Here is a 20,805-nt window from a genome sequence, read left to right on the forward strand (position 1 = left end):
CAGAACTGAGACAATTTGCTCAGAGTTATATCTGTCATTTTGGAACTAAATACAGATGCGAACAAGCATTTTAATAAATGAAAATGATTAAGAACAAACTATGGTCGCGACTGACTGATTCAAATTTGAAAAACTATTTGATGCTTTCTGTAACTGATTTAATTCCAAACATTACAAGCTTAGCAAAAGCAAAGCAATTTCAAAAGTCAATAAAATAATTAATGTTTATCTTGTCTTTATATGAAATCCTTTTATTTAAAACTGCTAAAAGTGTCTATATTACCATATATATAATAAATCATTTTAATGATTAAAATCATAATTTTAATCATTATAATATCAAACTTATACCACTGAAAAGTGGTATAAGTTTGTATGGCGCATCTTAACTGAAAAATGAAAAAATTGACGCATGAACTATAAAAGGTTGGCCACCCCTGCTCCAAACCATCTGGTAGACCAAAGAAGTTAAAGAGGCAGAACAGGAAAAATTGAAAATTCCTGGCAGATAAGTCAGCAAGGTACCTTGAGAGAGAGTAGAGGGGAAAAAAATAAAAGATAATAACAAGAAGCAGAAAAAAGAATGCCAAGAAATAGAGAAAAGGGTGGTGCAAAAGAAATCAGAAATGATAAAGGTGACAAAAACCAAAGATATTCTGGAGATTGGGATTAATTAGTTTGAAAGACTTAAATGAAACAAGGAGTGACAGAACAGTAGTAGAAAATATTCAAGAGGAATGAAAACAGGAGTACATATCAATACTTGAGGAAAAAAAGCCATCAGAAACCTGAAATGTGGAAAGACTGGAGACAGATTATATTCAGCCAGGAAGCAAATAAGGTTGTCAGGATCAGATTTTTACTTTAAAAAAAAAAAAATTAAAAAATAATAATAATTATTTTGAGAAAAATAATGATGAAGATTTGTATTTAAGTTTTACAGATGTCCCCAAAACATATGATAAAGTGCCAAGAGAAAAGCTTTTCAAAATACCATTATATGATGGAAATGGAACATTATATAAAGCAATATACATAAATTGTAAATCAGCTGCTAGAATTAAAAAAGATCCATGAAGATTTTTGATGGTCTGGTGTAAAATCAAGTGTATGAACAAGGATGCACACCGTCTTGACTGTTATATCCATCATCTTCATTCATAAAACCATATCTTGCTCAAATCACACAAGCTTCAAGATCTTCTAGAACAAATGCCATAAACACGAATCTCTTTGCCACTCTCATGTGGTGGATGTAAGTGAATAAATTTTAATGCTACCAAAACACAATATCAACTTATATTTTATGCTTCCTTATTTCTGCTAACATTCCACTTGCTAACTAAGATCAGTGTCCTCTTGAGCTGACTTTCATAATAAACATAGCTTCAGAATACCATTCCCATAACATATGATCACTCTCTCACCGTCTCCATCCAATTACTTTCCCAAAGCTCTTCTTTCTGTATTATGACTTTTTTTTTTAGGTAATTCCATGAACACTGCTCTGATAAACTGGCTATCCCATTCCTCCACTTTAATTGTATATGAATGTGAGCACCTGCTGGTCAACATCTATCTAAATTCAGCTTGAGACTTTTTCAAATCAACTTCTCTTCTTTCATTCTGTCTTGCTTCTGTTTCATTCTGTTCTTTCATTCTTCGGAACAGTCTTCTCCATCCCCCCCCCCAAAGAATACCATCCCCAACTCATCAAGAAACAAATTAACAGATTCCTCTTTCATCTCACTAACCACCACTTGTGTGCACACACACACACGCATGCACGCATGTGGCACTCTTGTGTCATAGGTCTTAAGAACTTTTGTGTGCAGGAGTTGATATTAAAAAAAAAAATTAACCCTAACATCAAAAGGGAAGACGTTAATCTTTGTTCTTCATGCAGAAGGATGTTACACTCTTAAATAAATTCAATACAGGATATGTATCTTTAACTAAATTGAATAACTATTGTAAGATATGGCAGGAAAATCAGTAATAATAAAGTAATCAATAAAGAGTGGGAGAGTGGTACTAAGTGAATTAAGATTAGGTCTGGCTCCCACTGATGAGACCTCAATAAAAGTCGTAACTGGTCTGGGTAGTGGCCCTTCCCTTAATACATAGCATTATACATGTCTGCAAGGAGATGTGCTTTGCATTATGGGAGACACTAAGGCAAGGATAAGAACTAATACCACCTTTACTAGGAGTTGCCCCAGTCCTGAAAGTACTTCAGGCACAAACTTTGTTTGCTAACACTTGGATAAAAACATGATAAACATGATAACACTTGGATAAAGGATAAAACCCAATATATAATTTGAGATTAAGATTCTAAGGAATTTCATTATACAGTTAACTCACAGAACAGCTAACTATGAGATGCAACCAAAAAATTCAGGAAATTTCCCACAATGATTCTCCAACTCCATGGAGGTCAGATGTTAATAATAATAATTTCAATGACACATGCAAACCAGTTGTAGTACTGCCGTCCACCACTATAAGGGTCAAGCAATACCCTTAGTGAATCAGAGGAATGCCAGTTTTTCGACTATGCCAATAGCTGGCAAAACTGAGAGGCTATGTTCTTGGATTACGCATGCTTTTGTAACATTGTGTTTTCATAGTTTGGCAATTTTCTTATTTAACTGAAATGGCAGATTTCAAAGACTTCAGGCATGTGCACGGAATCATGGAAAAACAGCCGGGATTGCTGTATATGTGCTCAAAGGGACAGACTACTTTGAAGGGATGGCAGAAACTAGGAGTTAGGGTAAGTACTTTTTTTTATGGTCAAATTTCATGAAATTTTGAGTAGCACCTCATACAGAAAATCCTAATTAAAGCATCATAGTAAAGACAGTATAAGGAAATTTCATGTAGCTAACTTTTTACAATAATAATTTCTTTGGTCGCTACAAAATGAATATAGTGAAAATCAACTGTATATCAGAGGAATGTAAACAAACATAAAACATTGAAAAATATTGCAACAAATCTATCTTCTGAATTTAAATTCAAACAAGCTAATCTGATGTGATGTATTCTTTACACTTCCTTGGTACTGGCAAAACTGAGAGGCTATGTTCTTGGGTTACACATGCTTTTGTAACATCGTGTTTTAATAGTTTGGCAATTTTCTTATTTAACTGAAATGGCAGATTTCAAAGACTTTTAGGGATGCATGGAATCATGGAAAAACAGCTGGAATCGCTGTATATGTACCATCATTAAAATGAGAAGTGGAGTGGAAAAGGGGGAAGAACAGGCTTGTTTCAGAATCAACGGTGAATTTAGTAGCATTTTAATTTTCTTTAGTTATTTTATGCATACTATTAAAAGCATAGCAATTTACATTGCACTAACAAATTAAATTAATAAAATTTAATTGAAATCCAATTATTCAAACTGCACTTACCTTGGGAGCATCATAACCAATGGCAACATGAGGCCCTCGCCTTGATTTCAGTGCAAACCTCATAATTTGACGTTTTGCAAATATGAAGAGAAGTATAAAAGTCTAGGAAGTGAAAATAAATCAAGTTTGAAAATCAGAAAATATGACTGCACCATACAATAGAGGTAACCTTCAAAGTTATGTTTGCATACATATAAACTGTATTCTTAAGAAACATTTATTGAAGAATGTGAATGGAATGCTCATATTTACTTTATCACTGTGAAATTCCTCTTTAAAAAAAATTTTTTTTTAATCTGTATTATATCCTTTATTAATAAATTTTAGGTGATTGAATTTCAGAATGATAATGCTAACAAGAAAGCAAAAGAAATTATCTTCCCTAAAATGAAGTGTTAAAACAAAAAAAATGCAGTAAATGAAGCAATAAAGCATAGAAAATACAGTGTGAAAACTGAAGAAATTGATACTATTCTAAAGCAATGTGAGCAAAATTAAGTAGAGCACTGCAAGAATGAATTTATATTTAAAATAAACTGCATATTGTTCCTTTTAACATGATTTCACAAATATGAATTACATTACTGATGCAATGCATGAATGCTTGTAAGTGTTGACTAACTATTGTAGAAGTATTAATTTACCACTATATTGTGAATTTACTCCTTTACCTAATTTTTGCATGTATTATTTTCTATACAGGCAAATAACATACACTCACATGTGACAGGCTTCAACTTTAATGTCTATATAAAAAAAATTAAAATAATATATCAGCTTTTAAAGTTTCATTTAATCTATTAGTTTTCCAACTTTAGTCTGTTTCTTCAAAGTTATATTAATAAAAACAGATAAAATAAAATAAATAGTTACTTCTGCAAGTTTATCATATAGTGGTGTCCAAAAGCAAAGGGCAAACTACATTTTTACCCATACAGTAAAACCCCGAAGTTACGCAGTAGGTGGGATCAACAAAAAGTGCATAAGTCGAATTCGTGTACTCGGGGTATAATTTTGCATGTAATTTATATATATACAAACATACAATTGGGACCAAAAGTTTACAAAAACACCTATATTTTTTAAGAAATTAATCATAATTGTAGTTTTTCGTACATAAAAAAAAAAAGTTATTTCGATGTCGATGGTTTCATAAAATCTAATAGATTCGTCTGACGGCATAATGTCTTTTTCTTGTCACGCAAAATTTCTTCATAGAAAGCTAATGATTTTTTTTATTCCTTGCCTTGTGGCTACAATTCGTTCCTCATTAGAATCTATGTCCTTCAAAATCTGTAAACCTTTCTTTTATGATTGTTCTTACTATGGATTCCTGTAGATCGAACTTCTTTGCTAGCTAAAAAATTTTCATTTCGCCTTCAAAATCCTTAATAATGTTGAGTTTTGTTTCCAAAGTCAATGTTTTTCTTCTCTTGCTAGCTGTGGAAGAATCAGACTTGCTTGTTTTGGATGACATTATTTTTTATGTGATAAAATTTTTATCAAGAACATAACATTAAACAATCGCAAGGTTTGTAGACTATAAAAATCTGTATGAATAGAGACCGCGCGAAACACGTCAGTGCTTGTTCACAGCATGTGTGACACTGGCAAATGCAGCTGTGCCTGAAAGATACGACTAGTGGTGAGGCGTGAAGCGGGATGGAATATGTACATATAAGAAACTGCATAATTCCGGATTCGCATAAGTCGAGGTATGACTGTATATGAAAAAAAAATTCATACTAATAAATTATACTTCACAAAATTGTGTTATAAATTTTGTACAATTTAAATTGCAGTACGGTTTTAGCAAAAGCTACAAATTTCCTAAGGACGTAGTTAAGGAATTAATGTACAGTGCTTACAGAAAACTATACAGAGAGAGACATTCCATGTCTCTCTGCATGGAGAGGCATTCCATGTTTAGCATCAAGTGATTCAGGAGTTCTTGAGGCAAACTGGCCTGTAAGGCTTTGTGTGTCTTGTGGAGGGGAATTTCATGCGGCAATGCATCTCCCTATTGAGTCCTGAATGCATTCTATGAGGTTGAGATCTGGAGAATGTGCTAATCACTTGATTTGATTAACGTCCTTGGTCTCCAGAAGTATCTCTACTGCTTGGGTATGATGTGGTGTAGCAGTATCATCCATTAAAATGAATTCTTCACCTACAGCACTACAAAAAAATCAAATGTGATGTTGATGAGCTTTATTGCAATATCATTTACTAGTCATAGTCCCTTTTTCCAGTATTTGTAGCTCATTGCGCACATTAAGCATAATGCTTTCTCACACCATGACCTAACACCAGCATATCTATCCCTTCCAAGAACATTCTCACGATAGTAAGCAGCACCACTTTCATGCCAAATGAAGCATAATTTGGAATCAGAGGAAAGACTAAAACAACTTGTGTAAAGAGCACATTAGTCCAATAGTGTGTTGTCCAATTTTTATTTATAAAACACCATTGAAAATGTGCTCTACAATGAGCTATGGATAAAGGGACACGGACTACAGGTCATCAGATATAGGCCCACTTGTTGCATACATCTTGGCGCAGTTGAGATATCTGCATACCTGTGTTTGAATGGAGCCGATTTGCAAGCTGACCTGCTGTGATGCATCAATTATGTTTTGATGTTATAACCAAATATCTGTCTTCATGCTCTGTGGTAGAGCGAAGGTGACCTCACCTCTTAGCAAATATCTGGAACACATTCCATTGGTTTGAAATGCTGCCCAGAGCCTGGATACAATGTTATATAAAATTCCAAACTCTCTAGCAATATGAATATATTAAATTAAGTAAATTAATTCTAAAACCTTGTTTAATCTTTCCAATAATTCTTCCCTGTGTGAAATCATCTAGATGATGTCTTTGAGACATTACAAGACATCCAAAGTTTGCAACTTTAATTCCTTCACGAAAAGAGATTCCTTCAAACACAATTTGCTCAGCACAGCCTTTTGTCTTTTATCCTGCTGAGTGCTACATGATCCATTTGTGTGCAATCCAAAAATTTAAATTGTGCACCAGCTTTCTACTTGAAATCATCAGTTATACAAATTGCCACAATCTGATTCATCTGAATTTGTAGTTGCAATCTTCAGAAATAATGTTTGTTCTTAGGTTTTAGACACCAGTGTACATGTACACTATTCGATCTATTCTTCAGCCCCAACTATGAAAGGCAACAAATAATTAAAAGTAGCACTGCATATAAATGCCCACAATAAGAATGCCAAAGAAACAAACAATATATATATATATTAATTAGTTTAAATGACTGATACCGAGAGATAAAGAGGTGACATGGTTTATTCAAAAAGACTTAAAAATTGCATTAACAGTACTAGTACAAGAGACAGTAGTACATTTTGAAAACAGTAATGTGAGCTTGAGTTCCAAATAAAAGTGGAATACATGCTGTCATGAGTGCGCCAGTATTGAACAGAGGCAATGTGAGCATCAGAGAGATTGAAACTTAGGCTGTTATTGATATGGGAAGAATCTAAGGTAATTTTTCTAGATTCGACAATCTTTCTTTCAAGTTCATCATAGCACACATGGATATTAGAAGTTTGTGTAAGTGGAGGTTTCTATGGTTTAGAAGTTCATAAGGCATATTCCTGTAATTGGACCACTTTTTTTTTATATTATTATTATTAAGCTAAAAGCACAATAAAGAAATAAAACTAAAAATTTCAAAAATCGGAAAAAATTCCAAGATTTCTATATCCCCTGAAACCTCCACATCAACCTTTAAAAAAAACAGGTGTTTATAAAATTTATTGTTCTTGCAGCATCTGCTACGTGGTACAGACAGGAAGATCTGGGGAAATACGCATGAATGAACACCAAAAGAATGTACAAAACAGAAGAGAACACAAATCAGGTATAGCTTTCCATACCACTTCCACCGGCCATAATGTACTCTGGCAGAAAACAAACATGTCTTATATAGAAAAAAACTGTTACATAAGGAAATTTAAAGAAGCTGCAAACATGCTTAGAATTCCAACACAATGCAATAAAAACGAGGCTTAATTCTACACCAAGTTTGGTCAGCTTTGATAAAAAATATACCTCAGTCAGATCTCGGACATTATGATCATGAACAACAGAACGTGCCATCATCAGATATCGTTTAAACTTATCACTGCTTTGAATCTGCATTCTGATTTTTTTAATTTTATAAACAGTCAGACAGCTACAACTGTATAGTATGAACTATTAATTTCTTTTTTTGTTGTTTTAACTTTCAGTTACCTTTTACCCCTGAAGATGTAAGTCAAACGACTTACGAAACATGGTTAGGTTTTATTTCTTTATTGTGCTTTTAGCTTAATAAAAAAAATGTGGTCCAATTACCAGAATATGCGTTATCAGAGGTTTGTGTCCAGTCCACAATGTGTTGGCAGCCTTCATCTGAGTTAACAGAAAAAAAGAACGTGGCAAGAGAGAGAGAGCACTGGCTCTAGTCCTGTTGTAGGAAATATCTCTACAGTGTTCTTCCATATGTAAAAGGATGGATTTAGCAGTTTGGCCGTAGTATGGCTTTCCACAATCACATAAAATCTTGTAGACTCCTGGAAACTGAGTGGGAAGATGTTTCTCTTTAGGTTTACTAAGTATGGAGCGAAGTTTTGGGTGCGTAGAGAAGCAAGTTTTGAAGTTAAATTTCTTGAGAATTTTAGCTAGTTTTGGTGAAAGAGAGTTGATATAAAGCAAAGAAATAAAGGCTCTGGGGGAAGAGGGATCATCAGAAGCAATTGAGTGATGAAGAGAAAGAAATTTATCAATCTTATTAGGAGAGAAACCATTAATAACAAAAATTCCATATGTACTTCACGAACACACAAGTTAAAATTTGCACACACATCCAGATCTGACTTTTTTCCCTAATTATACAACCTAAAGTGGTGACCAGAGAAACTACTGTAACTATCCAAACTACACTTGGTTTGATTCCTTCTGTCACACGGGTACTATCTGAGCATGGATATTTGACATCCCACACTAGAAAATAACAAACCTATGATCTCCTCTGGCCCAAGATTTCCTTTTTCATTCTAAATTCTAATGCATTTACTTGTTTTTATCACTGTTCCAGTTGCATCACTCAAACCCCTTGGAATATTTATCTCTGAAACTTGAGTTTCTGTAATTCAACCATCATAACAAAGAGATCATCTTCCTCTGAACTTCAATGTTTTCACTAACTGGATTCCATTTTCCACTTGTACTGAACTAGCTGGAAAATATATCAAGGTATTTGTTGTCTCCATGCAAAACTGTGACCAAATGCAAAACTCTTTATCTACCCAGCAGAATATCAGATAATCATTACCATTTTTATTATCCTAATTTCTCTTAACCAGCCCTGCTTCCAATTATATTACAGATGTCAATATCTCTATCAGTGACTCAGAGACCACAACTTTCTACACTTACTTGTGTAGAAAGTTTCCCTTTCTACAAAAGATTAAGGTGATTAAGAAAAAAGAAGCAATTTATTGATGTTTTACATGAACACAGGATGTTCATGTAAAGGCAGGCACTTTCACAGAATAGAAAAAAGTAGAACAAAGATAAGGATGAAAAGTTGATTTAGTAAGTTTCACGCTGAATTGTGATCAGATACTGCTTATATTTTAACAAGCTTAAAGAAAATTGCTCCTGTTGGTTCCACAGAACAATACCCATGAAGATACTTCAAAAGACATAGAAACATAACATTTATGAAAAATTGGTCATAGTAAGCCTACGAGAGAGAGAGAGAGAGAGAGGGGGGGGGGGGAGTCACATCATTTAACTAGATTATCCTGTTTGGGATATAAAGAATTTTTAGGCAGGTTTTTAGTGTATCATCCAAAATATGAGAAGAATATTCCAATATCAGGTGAATTTGGGAATTTCTTTAGGGTAAGAAATAACAGCTTGAGTGCAAAAAAGATATATACCACTACTACTGAAATAAGACCCAGCAAGCTTCACTTCGGCAAAGTGAAGTTTTCTAAGAAATAATGTGGTATTCGATATCCACTTAATTTTGGATATATACCACATTTTGTAAAGGGCAAGGAAGCTATGGATGTTATGTTTTTATGCCAAAAAAGACTAGAGTATAGTCAAGACCCAAGATTTAATGAAAAAAAAATATATATATATGAAGACATTGGCATTATCAGTAGTCAGAGAGGGAGTGGGACAAGGTGTAGTGCCCTCTTACGAGAAAGAAGACTGTTTTAGCAAATTAAAGTTGACAGTATTTTGTTCACCTCACTAAAATTGGTAGAGAGACCAGTGTTTAATAAGAAAAGCCATACTGTGTTGATGACTTACCAGTTGTTATATGGATCAGTCTCTATATCTCCACCTTAAATGATAAGTTAATTTTAGTTCTTAAATTTATATTAGGATAATTTGGGCATAAAGTAGTTAAACTTACCTGTAGGGTCATCATTAATTGTAGAAAAAAAATTTATGGGGTGTTTTTGACTAGTCTACCTTGGAAATACATTACCGAGGGGATGTAGCATTTAAAAACCATTAATCGTGTTTAATCATAAAATTTACTTAAGTTAAGAAAGATTAATATAACTTTCAAATTTAAAAAAAACCTATGCAACATGTGATGATCATTTGGAAAACTAAAATGTAAATAAGATAATGCAAAGAAAGTAAGATCCTCTGACAATGTGTGGACTGTTTTCGGTGGTCATTCTCAGATGCAAATAAAAGAAGTGAAAGCTTTCCCACAAAGGAGTTGTGCTTCTCTTTTAGGTAAACTCATGGAAGATGTTTTAATTGGTTGTGAAACAGAATGGTGTCGTACTTTATTTAACTTCCAAATTGATGAGATTATTTTTGTTTCATTTTTTTAGATACTTAATATAATGGCATTTTCAATTTCAGAAGATGTTTTAATTGGTTGTGAAACAAAATGGTGCTGCACTTTATTTAACTGCCAAATTGATGAGATTATTTGTGTTTCATTTTTTTAGATACTTAATATAATGGTATTTTCAATTTCAGGAACATGCTGATATTTTTGCATGTGGTGCTATTTGCACAGTTAGAATTTTGTGTCTATTGTTTTTTGATGTTACTTTTTCCTTTCATGATTGCAGAATTCCTTGATCAAGGAATTCTGCAACCATGGTTATTATGTTCAGATAAATGCATCCAGAGAGAATGAACTGTGGACCCTATATAAATATTATTACAGCTGGACTGAGAGTGAAAATTGTCAGCTACTCTGTGTTGGAATATATCAGATTTTATTGATTCTGAAAACATTCTGGATGGGTTTAATAGTCAGTTTGTAGTCTGAATATTTAATTTTTTTTTTTATGTTTCAGATGTAGTCAGTGTCTGCTTTTGCAAGAAGGTTGGACAGTTTTTGCTGAACAGATGGAATAATCAATTATTTGTTATAGGTATTATTTTAAAGGTATTTTAAAAAGTAAATTTGGACTTCAGAAGCCTCTGTAGCTCAATTTATTTGAAAAGATCTAGGGTATGCATCCCATTTAGGAGACAAAGAATCTTTATTAGAGCTTTTCAAATGAAGGCGAGTTATACAGAGTTATATTACCTCTGTCTTATACAGAGGTGAAAGGGTTTTTCAATCCACAAACAAAACAGGCAAACTGGCTAGAAGAATATAGTTTTCTCACTGGATGAGTATTGCATGTGATGGTTGATGGTTACCTATCTTCTAACTATGCAACTAATGCTGGAGTTCCACAAGGTTCTGTCCTCTTCACCCACCCTGTTTCTTCCATACATTAATGACCTGCTCCAGTTGACCACAAATCCAATACAGTTTTGCCTTTAAGTAGTAAAGGTACCTTTACTATGAGTTGCCTCAGTCCTGAAGACTTCAGGCACAAGCTTTGTTTGCTTACACTTAGATAAAGGATTACTAAATTTATTATATTCTAACCAAGTGGAAAATAAACTTCCAACATCTTTCTCTAAATCCAGAGTAATTTAATAATAAGGTGGTACACCTTTTGGCAATTCGTATAAGTAAATATGACCTCTCCATTGCTTCTGTCTTAGTATCACCACTTCTCAGTCTGGCTCCCACTGACGAGACCTCAATAAAGATCGAAACTGGTCTGAGTAGTGGTCCTCAGACCACTGCATAGCATTATACATGTCAACAAGGAGATGTGCTTTGCATTATGGGAGATATTGAAACAAGGAGTGATGACAGCTTGGTCCACCTTTACTATGAGTTGCCTCAGTCCTGAAGATACTTCAGGCGCAAACTTTGTTTGCTTACACTTGGATAAAGGATTAAACCAAGTATATAATTTTTGGTATCTTTAATGCACAAAAGAACCAAGGTTAAAAAAAAAAATACTTTCAACATTTTATTTATATATATATATATACACACACACACACAAATTACATACAGCAGATAGGATAATGAGTATTTATAGGCATTTATAAACCAAGTTAAATTAACAGATGTTTTCATTCTGTACTGGTTGGTAAAATCAAAATGTCAATGATTTTCCATATTAATGTGTTAATGGTGCTTTAGTGCTAAATATGTTGGAGTTTGTGAGGGTTTTTTTGAAAAATATAAATTTTGGAATTTAGTTAAGAAAGCTTATTTATGAATAGCTGTAATAATTTTAGAATATTGTGATTTCCCCGAATACAAAAAAAACCCGCATTGTCTGCATTACCTTCTGTAGAATACAATGCCAGTGGGCAGGGAAGGTGACAGATGTTATGACTAAGTGGAGCAAGTATGATGTGGCAAGTTGTATTTTAGGTTACATGTTTCAGTCATTGAAATGTTGTTGCCTGTGTATATAAACAAAGTTATATTAATCTTTATACTATGTAAATTTTATTTTTTACAAATTTTATGATTTTTCTGTTCAAAATATTGAACTATGGACTAAAATATATATACCATATAAATATTGGAGATAAAGTGAAAGTTCAAAAACGAAAACCAGACTTTAGAGACTCAGTGCCAAAATCTGAAGAAAACAACTCTGAAAAGAAACATGTGCTGAAGTTGTCTGCAAAAATAAAAAAATTGGATCATGGCAGACTCAGTAAGATGAAGAGGCAATCCTGGAAAAGAAAAGAAAAGAAAAGTCATATAGAAAGTTTCTTGCAAGTAAACTAGTTGTAGTATATGCAACTAAAAGAATGTAGAGAAAAATGTAAGAAAGTGGAGTTATTTGTAAAATTAGCTAAACAAAAGTCACGGAAAGATACTTTGTGCAGAAGCTAAAATAAATATCATGATAACTATTCTGAATGCAATCAGGGGTATTCATCAATACTTGAGACAGAAAAGCCATCAGAAATGTGGAAAGAGTGGGAAGAGATAATGTTCAACCATATAAAAGTTCATATATACAAAATCAATCCAATACATGTCAGAGGAGTATATAGCACATTAAGGTACATGCAAGTATAACAGTTGAAGGCTTTACTGCATAATTTACCATATTGAATTACTTAGTATTGGAGTAAGTTAATATAGTACTGGTCTAAAAAAAAAAAAGGGGGTGTAATAATCTGAATGGAAGAATTATACAGGAATTTCCTTGCTGAATATTCCAGATGCAATTTATCCATCTGTACTTAAGTCATCTAAGTACAGATATGATTCAGGCTTCTAATAAGCAGGAAAGTGATAATGAAATTCATCTCCTGCCTAATGATATTCACAAACACATGTGCCCACAGTACGATTCAAACCCACAGCCTTTTGTTTGGGGAGTTGATACATTAATCACTTATTCAACCAGGCCAAGAAATATATCATGGATCTCTATTTACATTTTGTAAATGAAAAAGGCATATTATAAGGTGCTAAGAGAGTTAAAAGCTGTTCAAAACATTGCAGTCATATGGTGTGTGTGTGTATATATATATATATATATATATATATATATAGAGAGAGAGAGAGAGAGAGAGAGAGAGAGAGAGAATTATGCACAATAGTAAACAGCCATAGCTTAAATTGTAAATCAGCATTCAGAATTGAAGGACAGGAAGAGGTTTAAAACAAAATCAGATGTAAAATAGGACATTCTATTTCCATCATTATTCATTTTTCTGTTATTCATCATTTGATATAGCATAACATAATGGAAAGAATGTTGTGATGTGCTGCTATAACTACCAATCTTTGAATTGAAGCACCAAAGAAGAAGAAGAAGAATGGAAAGACGCACCGAACCTGATATCAAAATCTGAGATATTTAACTCTGCTTTATTTTATGGAGATGATATGAATAAATTTAGTGGAAGTGTTCAGGAATCTTTAAACTGAATAATGTAACAAATTAGATATGAAAATCAGCAATATTAAATGCAAAAATATGAAAAACATCAACTACATTCTCAATGGTGAACTTATAGAATAGCAAAACATCTGTTATTTATGCACAATGTTTAGTGAAGATGGTAATTGAAGATTAAATATTGATACAGGTAATAAACAAATCTGATGTGGAGGACAGCCATTTTATCAATCTATATGGTTAAGAGAGTGAAATGTACCAAAACACCATATAGCAATATATAAGTAAATAAGCAGTATGCAGTACACAAACTAATTTTTACTTATGGGAGTGAAAGTTGGTTTGTAATAATATATTTGATCAGTGACCACATACGAGTAAGTTACTGGTGAAGGCATCTCCACTGCTCAGTGGTTGTACTTATAATCTTCTTCTTCTTGCAACCTTCTGGCTTGCCTTGATTCCACAACAACTCCTCCCCATGTAAATTGAGATCATCTTCTCTTTAGTCTTTCTAGTGGTGACTAGTTTGTTACTCTCAGGCCATCTCATGTGGGGATGGCCTGAGAACTAACAGACTTGTTGGTATCTGAGCCATTCAAGATTCACTTGAATATCATCCTTTTGAAAAGCCAGAGAATGCATGCACTATTTTTTGGTGTAATATGAAATGATTTGGCTAGATCATTTATGTAGAAATTGGAGGAAAAGAATATGCTCAGCTCTGCCTGTTGGGCAGTATTGTAATGATACTATCTGCATGCAAGAATGCAAAACATAGAAAAACAGAAAATATACCCAGTGGTGAAGAACTAGAAGCCATGACTCAAGTTAGAAAGATGCAAGTTTTCTCTAATTGATCCTTTCAGTCAGATTTGAATTTGTTGGTGTTTTTGCAATTGAAAGCTGTCTGTAGACTGAAGCCTGAGAGTTTTGTCTCAAGCTACATACTGTTTTGAATTTCAGCTTAGACTCCATGGCACACTTGTTTGAAAAGAAAGGAAGGTGGGGACATTTTGAATTAACTGCTTGGTTAATGCCAATCATTCTTGCAATATTATTTCTTTGATTTAGTCAGCGTAATGTGTGGGGATCCTCTATAGTTTAGTTTCTATTTACAATGTTGGTATCTACAATTACAGTATCAGTATTTAAAAATATGAATTTTTCCATCCCTTAAAATAGGCAAAGATGCTAGAAGATAACACACAATTTAATAGACATAACACACATGCTTCATAGCCTTAGCTGTTTCAACCATAATTCAAAACAGTCCAGTACATAGCAGGTGGCTGGGTGAGAAACAAAACTGTAATGGGAAGGAAGAAACATTGGAAGAAAGTCTAGAATAAGTATCATCACATTTATATAATATAAGTAAGGAGAAATGGTCTCTCTACAATTTTTCAGTGAGATGAATACAATGCTGTTGACTTTAATGTTGCTAAAACACTAAATAAACTTTTCATCCTTATCTTTGTTCTATTTCTATCCTATGAAAGTGCCTGCTTATATGAACATCCAGCTGTTCTTCATAACCACTTGACTATACACAACATTAATGTGCTACTGATTTTGCAATCCCTCATGTGGAAGGGGGTAATATAATGTAATGCTTATATGGATTATGGATAATAATATAGTATCCATATGGTTATATGGATACTATCTATATAAGACTACAAATATTCAATTGTACTTGTCTTGATTACAGATTGAGCCAAATCTAATCTTTTAATACACTAAGTTCTACATGTTTTGTGATTATTAATGATAGGTAAAAGTAAAATACACAAGAATGCCTTAGAATAGCGAATTCCATTTCAACCTGAAGGCCTAACAAATAATAGCTCAATCTGAAGTATCATACTGGAAAATCATAATATCCTTGTGAACTAAACAGTTCAGATTGAGCTGAAAAGTGTTTTTAGGTAGCGATTGTTCTAAAAATGTTGCAGAAGGAATATAAGAGAAATATGACCGACAAGCTTATAAACAGCTTTTGCACCATCACATAAACTAGAGCAAAGACTTCAATTCCAGATATATTTCTAATTGGATTTTTTTTTTTTTTATTCATTAAGACATTTTCATGCAGTGCTTACACATAATAATGCATCTGCCCACTTTCATGACATTTCATGATGATTGGCACATATTTAATGCTGAATACTGCATCTGACAATCACACACACACAGTCAGTCATTTCTATCCAAATTTTAACACAATAAAGCTAACTGCCACTAAGTAATGAAAACCAAAAATCAGGGAATCTAATTTTAACATAAAGTACTACTATGACATAACCCCCTACAAACACTACCACCTTAATATAACTAATTAAAATATAAAGTACAGGCAAACCCTAACTTACAAACATAATACATTCTTGGAAATGTGTTTGTGAGCTGAATATTTTTTTCATAAGATATATTGTTAAATCTTTTAATGTATTTCTGAAATAAATTATCTTAACACAAAGATAACAAAAATGAATAATTCAAAAATGTATTCTAATTAATTAGATTAATTAACCAATCATGTCTTTTTTTTTTTGGTTCTTTCATCAAAAGAGTAAGTCTACATAATAACTGTTAGTACACGACCGATATAAACTAACTCTCTAATAATGCTTTTGTAGTGTAGGAATACCATGGACTTCAAAGCCAACCAATAAATCAGTGATAGACAGAATAAAGCAAGATTGCTCCCTTGAAGCTATGATCATCAAGCAAAAATTGTCATACTTCGGACATATTATGCGAGCAAATGACGGTCTGGAGAAGATGACGATGCTTGCTAAAGTTGATGGAAGCAGGAGAAGAGGAAGACCAAGAATTAGATGTGTGAATGGAGTTAAAGAAGCAATTGGAGTGCGCCTGGAGGTTCAGAAAGACATGGTCAGGGACAGATCGGAATGGAGAGTGTATGTTCGTGGAGTCGCTAGGAGTTGGAAACGACTCAATGGATCATAACAACAAGTGTAGGAAAAATAAGTATACAAATAATAAGTTTTTTTTTATTTTGATTTTGAATCCAAACTGCTAGTGTTCCATTTCTTTTGACAATGAGTTTTTTTTTTACAAATAATTACAGAGTGAACAGAGCTTGCACCACAAGTATAATCACAATTTTTTTTTCTTTTAAAACTGCTGCAGATGTTAAAACAAGGATGTTATAAACATGATTTAAGCAAGCAATTTTGCTGTTTTCATATCACAAAATGGACAATATTTTCATATAATAATATGGACTACTTCATGGTGCTCTTAGATTCATTGAGGGAGGCCCTAAACATCATGCCAAGCACAATCCAACATTCGAGTAATATCCATCATGCTTTGAACTCATTCAGTCATTGCATCCACAACAGACTCTGGCAACCTGTTCCACTCATTCGCCACTCTCCAAGCAAAAAATCTAGCCTTGACACCCCTGCTAACTATACTCTTGTTCAGTTTCCGAGGATGGCCCCCATGGTTCTCCCATAGTCAGACCTGTTCTGAAAAATTTCCTCTATATTAATCTTGTAAAAACCCTTCAGTAATTTGTGTCTCAATCAAAACACATTATCCCATTTCCACCTGTAAACCAATTTCTGTAACTCACAAATCTTCAACCTGCCCTCATAAGGTTCATTCCATGGACCTAATACCATCTTGGTCACTTGTCGTTTCCCCAAGAAACCCTGGTGACCAGATCTGTGTACAGTAGTCAAAATGGGATCTTACCAAGGCTCTATAAAGAGGTATAATAACCTGCTTGTCTGCTTCTTTGATAATTAAAATATCTCAAGGAAGTTTATATATATTAAAAAATAAATAAATAAAACATGTCTCTTGGCATGTATCGAATGATTTCCATTAGAGCTACATCTTGTTAATGGCACAAGTGTTCCAACTGCATCGTCAAACTCTTTGCAATAAAAGTTTTAATTCAAATAGTTTGAACTACTGTTAATCTGATGATAACCCTTCAACAGCTTAAATGTCTTAATATTTTCCCTTTTTCTTCTCTCCATCAAACTCTGTAGCGTGCATGCCCTCGGTCTATTCTCATAATCAACACTGTACAGTCTGATATCATTTGTTACCAGTCTCTGTACCATCTCCAAGATTAAGTCATCCCCCTTCAAATCCTCTGAACACAGAAATCCAGATGTAGCCTGATCAAAGTTTTATACAATGGGACCAACATCCTTTTATCTCGTGGTCAAAATCCTCCTCGATATTGCAGTAATTTGCAATGTGTTCTCTAAACATCAAATTTCTAATCCTTGCTTCTTCCATTCCTTCCAGTATAGCTCCAACAAGGGAGTATGAAGGAGCCCATCTGTGGATTCCAAATTTCAAAACCTGACATTTGGTTTATTAAACTGACATCCCCTATTCATTTGCCTACCTTTCCAGTTTATTCAAATCCTGAAGATCCAAAACATCAGCACTATTACTAATAACCCTCCCAAGCGCTTCACATTATATGATAACAACTGAATATTTCCTTGTAGTCTTGTGACAATATCACTGACAAAGACTGAATAGTATTGGTCCCAGTACTGTTGAACTCCACTTGTAACCTTCCAACTCTCTGATACTGCTCCCCACATAACTGACTTTCTGATAGATATCAGAAAGTCAGTTACCAATCCACTAACCTCATATCCAAATCCATATGTTGCAACTTAAAAAAACAATTTGTCAAATGGAACTGTCCAATGCCTTTACAAAATCCAAAAAATTCTGCCAATAGGTATCTCAGAACCTATTGGCAGAATTCTGAAGAAGTATCATCTTATTCCCACATATTTTCTTATCAACAAAATTTCTCACTTGTTGCCATCTACAAAAGACAAACTGGCACCTCTATCATTAGCTGGTGTTTGCCAGATACTATGTGAATGTAAATTATCATACTTTGGACAAACAGGCTGTTCTGTGGAAAAAAGAATGAAGGAACATCAGTATTATATCGAATACATGAAACCTCATAAATCTGGTCTAGCACAACATAGCTTTGACACTAAACATAATATCCAATGGAATAAAGCTCATCTTCTCCACAGATGCAGGTTTAAATATGAATGCCTTTTTAAAGAAAGTTGCAAAGTCCTTTTACATTGGCCGAATTTGAATCAAAATGGACTGTCTCTCTCTCTCCCAAAAGTTTGGGAAATTCTCATCTTATGCAACCATCAATTAAATAGTTTTTAAGAATTATTTAATAATATTTTATTAATATTAATCTTCCGGCACTCGGCAACAATTTAATTGGTAATCCACCGACTGTTCTGTACTTTGTATTCCATTCCTTTAACCTCTAAGAAATAGTGAGACCAAATTGGAATTTTTATCCCTGTTATTCAATAGGTGTTACAGAATTGTATCCAGATTTTGCTCGACGTCTATAGATTATGGCTGGTTGGGATGTTAATTGTTCGTTCTACACTGATGACATACTGTTACTTTCAGTACTAAATATTTGTACCTTTAATTTATTAAAGTTATTACTGTTGGTTTTATACGTGTTAAGTTATTAACTGTACTGTTGTAAGAGTTCATTAAAAATTAAGTTAATGGTATGGTCAACTCCTCAGCACATTCCCTTAAAACATGGTGAAATTCCATCTAGTTCACAATCTTACATTTAGCATACTCAGTATTTGGAATACATCCTCCTCCTTATTCATTTCTTACATTTTCACCACTCCTTATCCCACTAGGAATAAAGTCTACTATCCAGGATAGAACACTAATAAAGTGATCATTAAATAGCTGAACAATATCATTTACATTGGTCACCCAAGTCCCATCTCCATCCAAAATCATTTTCTCTCCAACTCACTACATTGCAAAAAAACTCCTTGGATTCTCCTTAGATTGCAACACTAGTCTTCTCTCATATTCTAATTTTGCTCTTCTTACAATACTAGTCACTTTCCTAGCTTGAGCCTTATTCCTCATGCCACTGTTCTCCACCATTCGTTATATATCTTCCATAATCTCTTTTCATCAACCACAGAAAAACAATGATAAAATGAGTATATATTTTAATAAACCATGGTTAAAAAGAGCTGATGATCCATTAATGTGGGGTGGCAAAAATAGAAAATCACACTGCCCATTTTAAATGAAATAACAAGAAAAATTCTTTCAGCACATAACAAAGGGAGATTTTTCAGAAGCTGGAAATATTAATTCAATAAGTATTTCTTTGAAAAATGCCAGAAAACTGCTTTGCTTATATCATATTTAGCGTAACTTCATTTCAATTATTAAATCCATAATTATTCACAATATTTAACAATTTAAAATCAAAGTTCCATTAACATGATCGCTGTTAATAGTGCATGTTCTTCTGATTGGTTTAAGGAGAAGTATGATAGGTATGGTGTGAATAATGGCTATTGTATCAACATAGGGTCTCCCGCGACGTCTTCTGACCCTATCGAGACACCCATTATAATAATATTTTTGTTTTATTTAAGGAAATAAGTACTTTTTCTAATTTTCATACCTTTTTTTTTAAATAAATGTTCCTTATAAAATTAAGTGTGTTTTATTAAATTTAAGGAAAGCAAAATTTTATTTTTGCATTTTCATGTGGTCATTGTTATGCAAAGTATTATTATACTTATTTTTTAATCTTTCTTCAGTCTATTATAAAATTAAATTTTAACTTTTATTTATTTAATTTATTTATTTATTTTTGTAAAATTCAATTCAAAATGTTTAGCATCTTCTGCCAAATTGCAAACAAAATATTAAGAATTTGTTTATTCAGCTAAATCATGGTTTGGTGCACCCCAACTCTTCCGCTAAAGTATGGAAGCTGGAAACAAAGAAAAAAATTTTAAACACCTTGGTGACAAGTGATAAATTTAAGTGTGATTTATAAGTTATATTTCTTAAATGATTTTTTATAATTCTTCCAAACGTGCCTTTCATACACGGCAGTTGTTTCTATACTTTACATGCTATGACTATTCCAATTTTAGGAACATTTTCATTGCATTCCTCACTTTCTTTTCATGAAATAATTTTTAAAAATAACTAAAAGCATTTTATTTTTCTAGATGTACT

General features: G+C 33.1%; 1 protein-coding gene across 3 annotated transcripts in view; it reads right to left on the bottom strand.

Annotated features, from left to right (window-relative positions):
- Window positions 1-20,805, bottom strand: part of LOC150098219 (lipid transport auxiliary protein 1-like) — a 325,116-nt gene that overhangs the window by 272,892 nt on the left and 31,419 nt on the right. For all 3 annotated transcript variants that reach the window (XM_090406448.1, XM_090406449.1, XM_090406450.1), the window contains one exon: window positions 3,425-3,526. In XM_090406448.1, coding sequence (XP_090262574.1) covers window positions 3,425-3,526 — 102 coding nt within the window. The remainder of the gene's footprint in view (window positions 1-3,424; window positions 3,527-20,805) is intronic.

Source organism: Typopeltis vanoorti, chromosome 16 (assembly GCF_054136105.1).
Source record: "Typopeltis vanoorti isolate ZY-2024b chromosome 16, IOZ_Tvanoo_1.0, whole genome shotgun sequence".
Classification (NCBI taxonomy): Eukaryota; Metazoa; Arthropoda; class Arachnida; order Uropygi; family Thelyphonidae; genus Typopeltis; species Typopeltis vanoorti.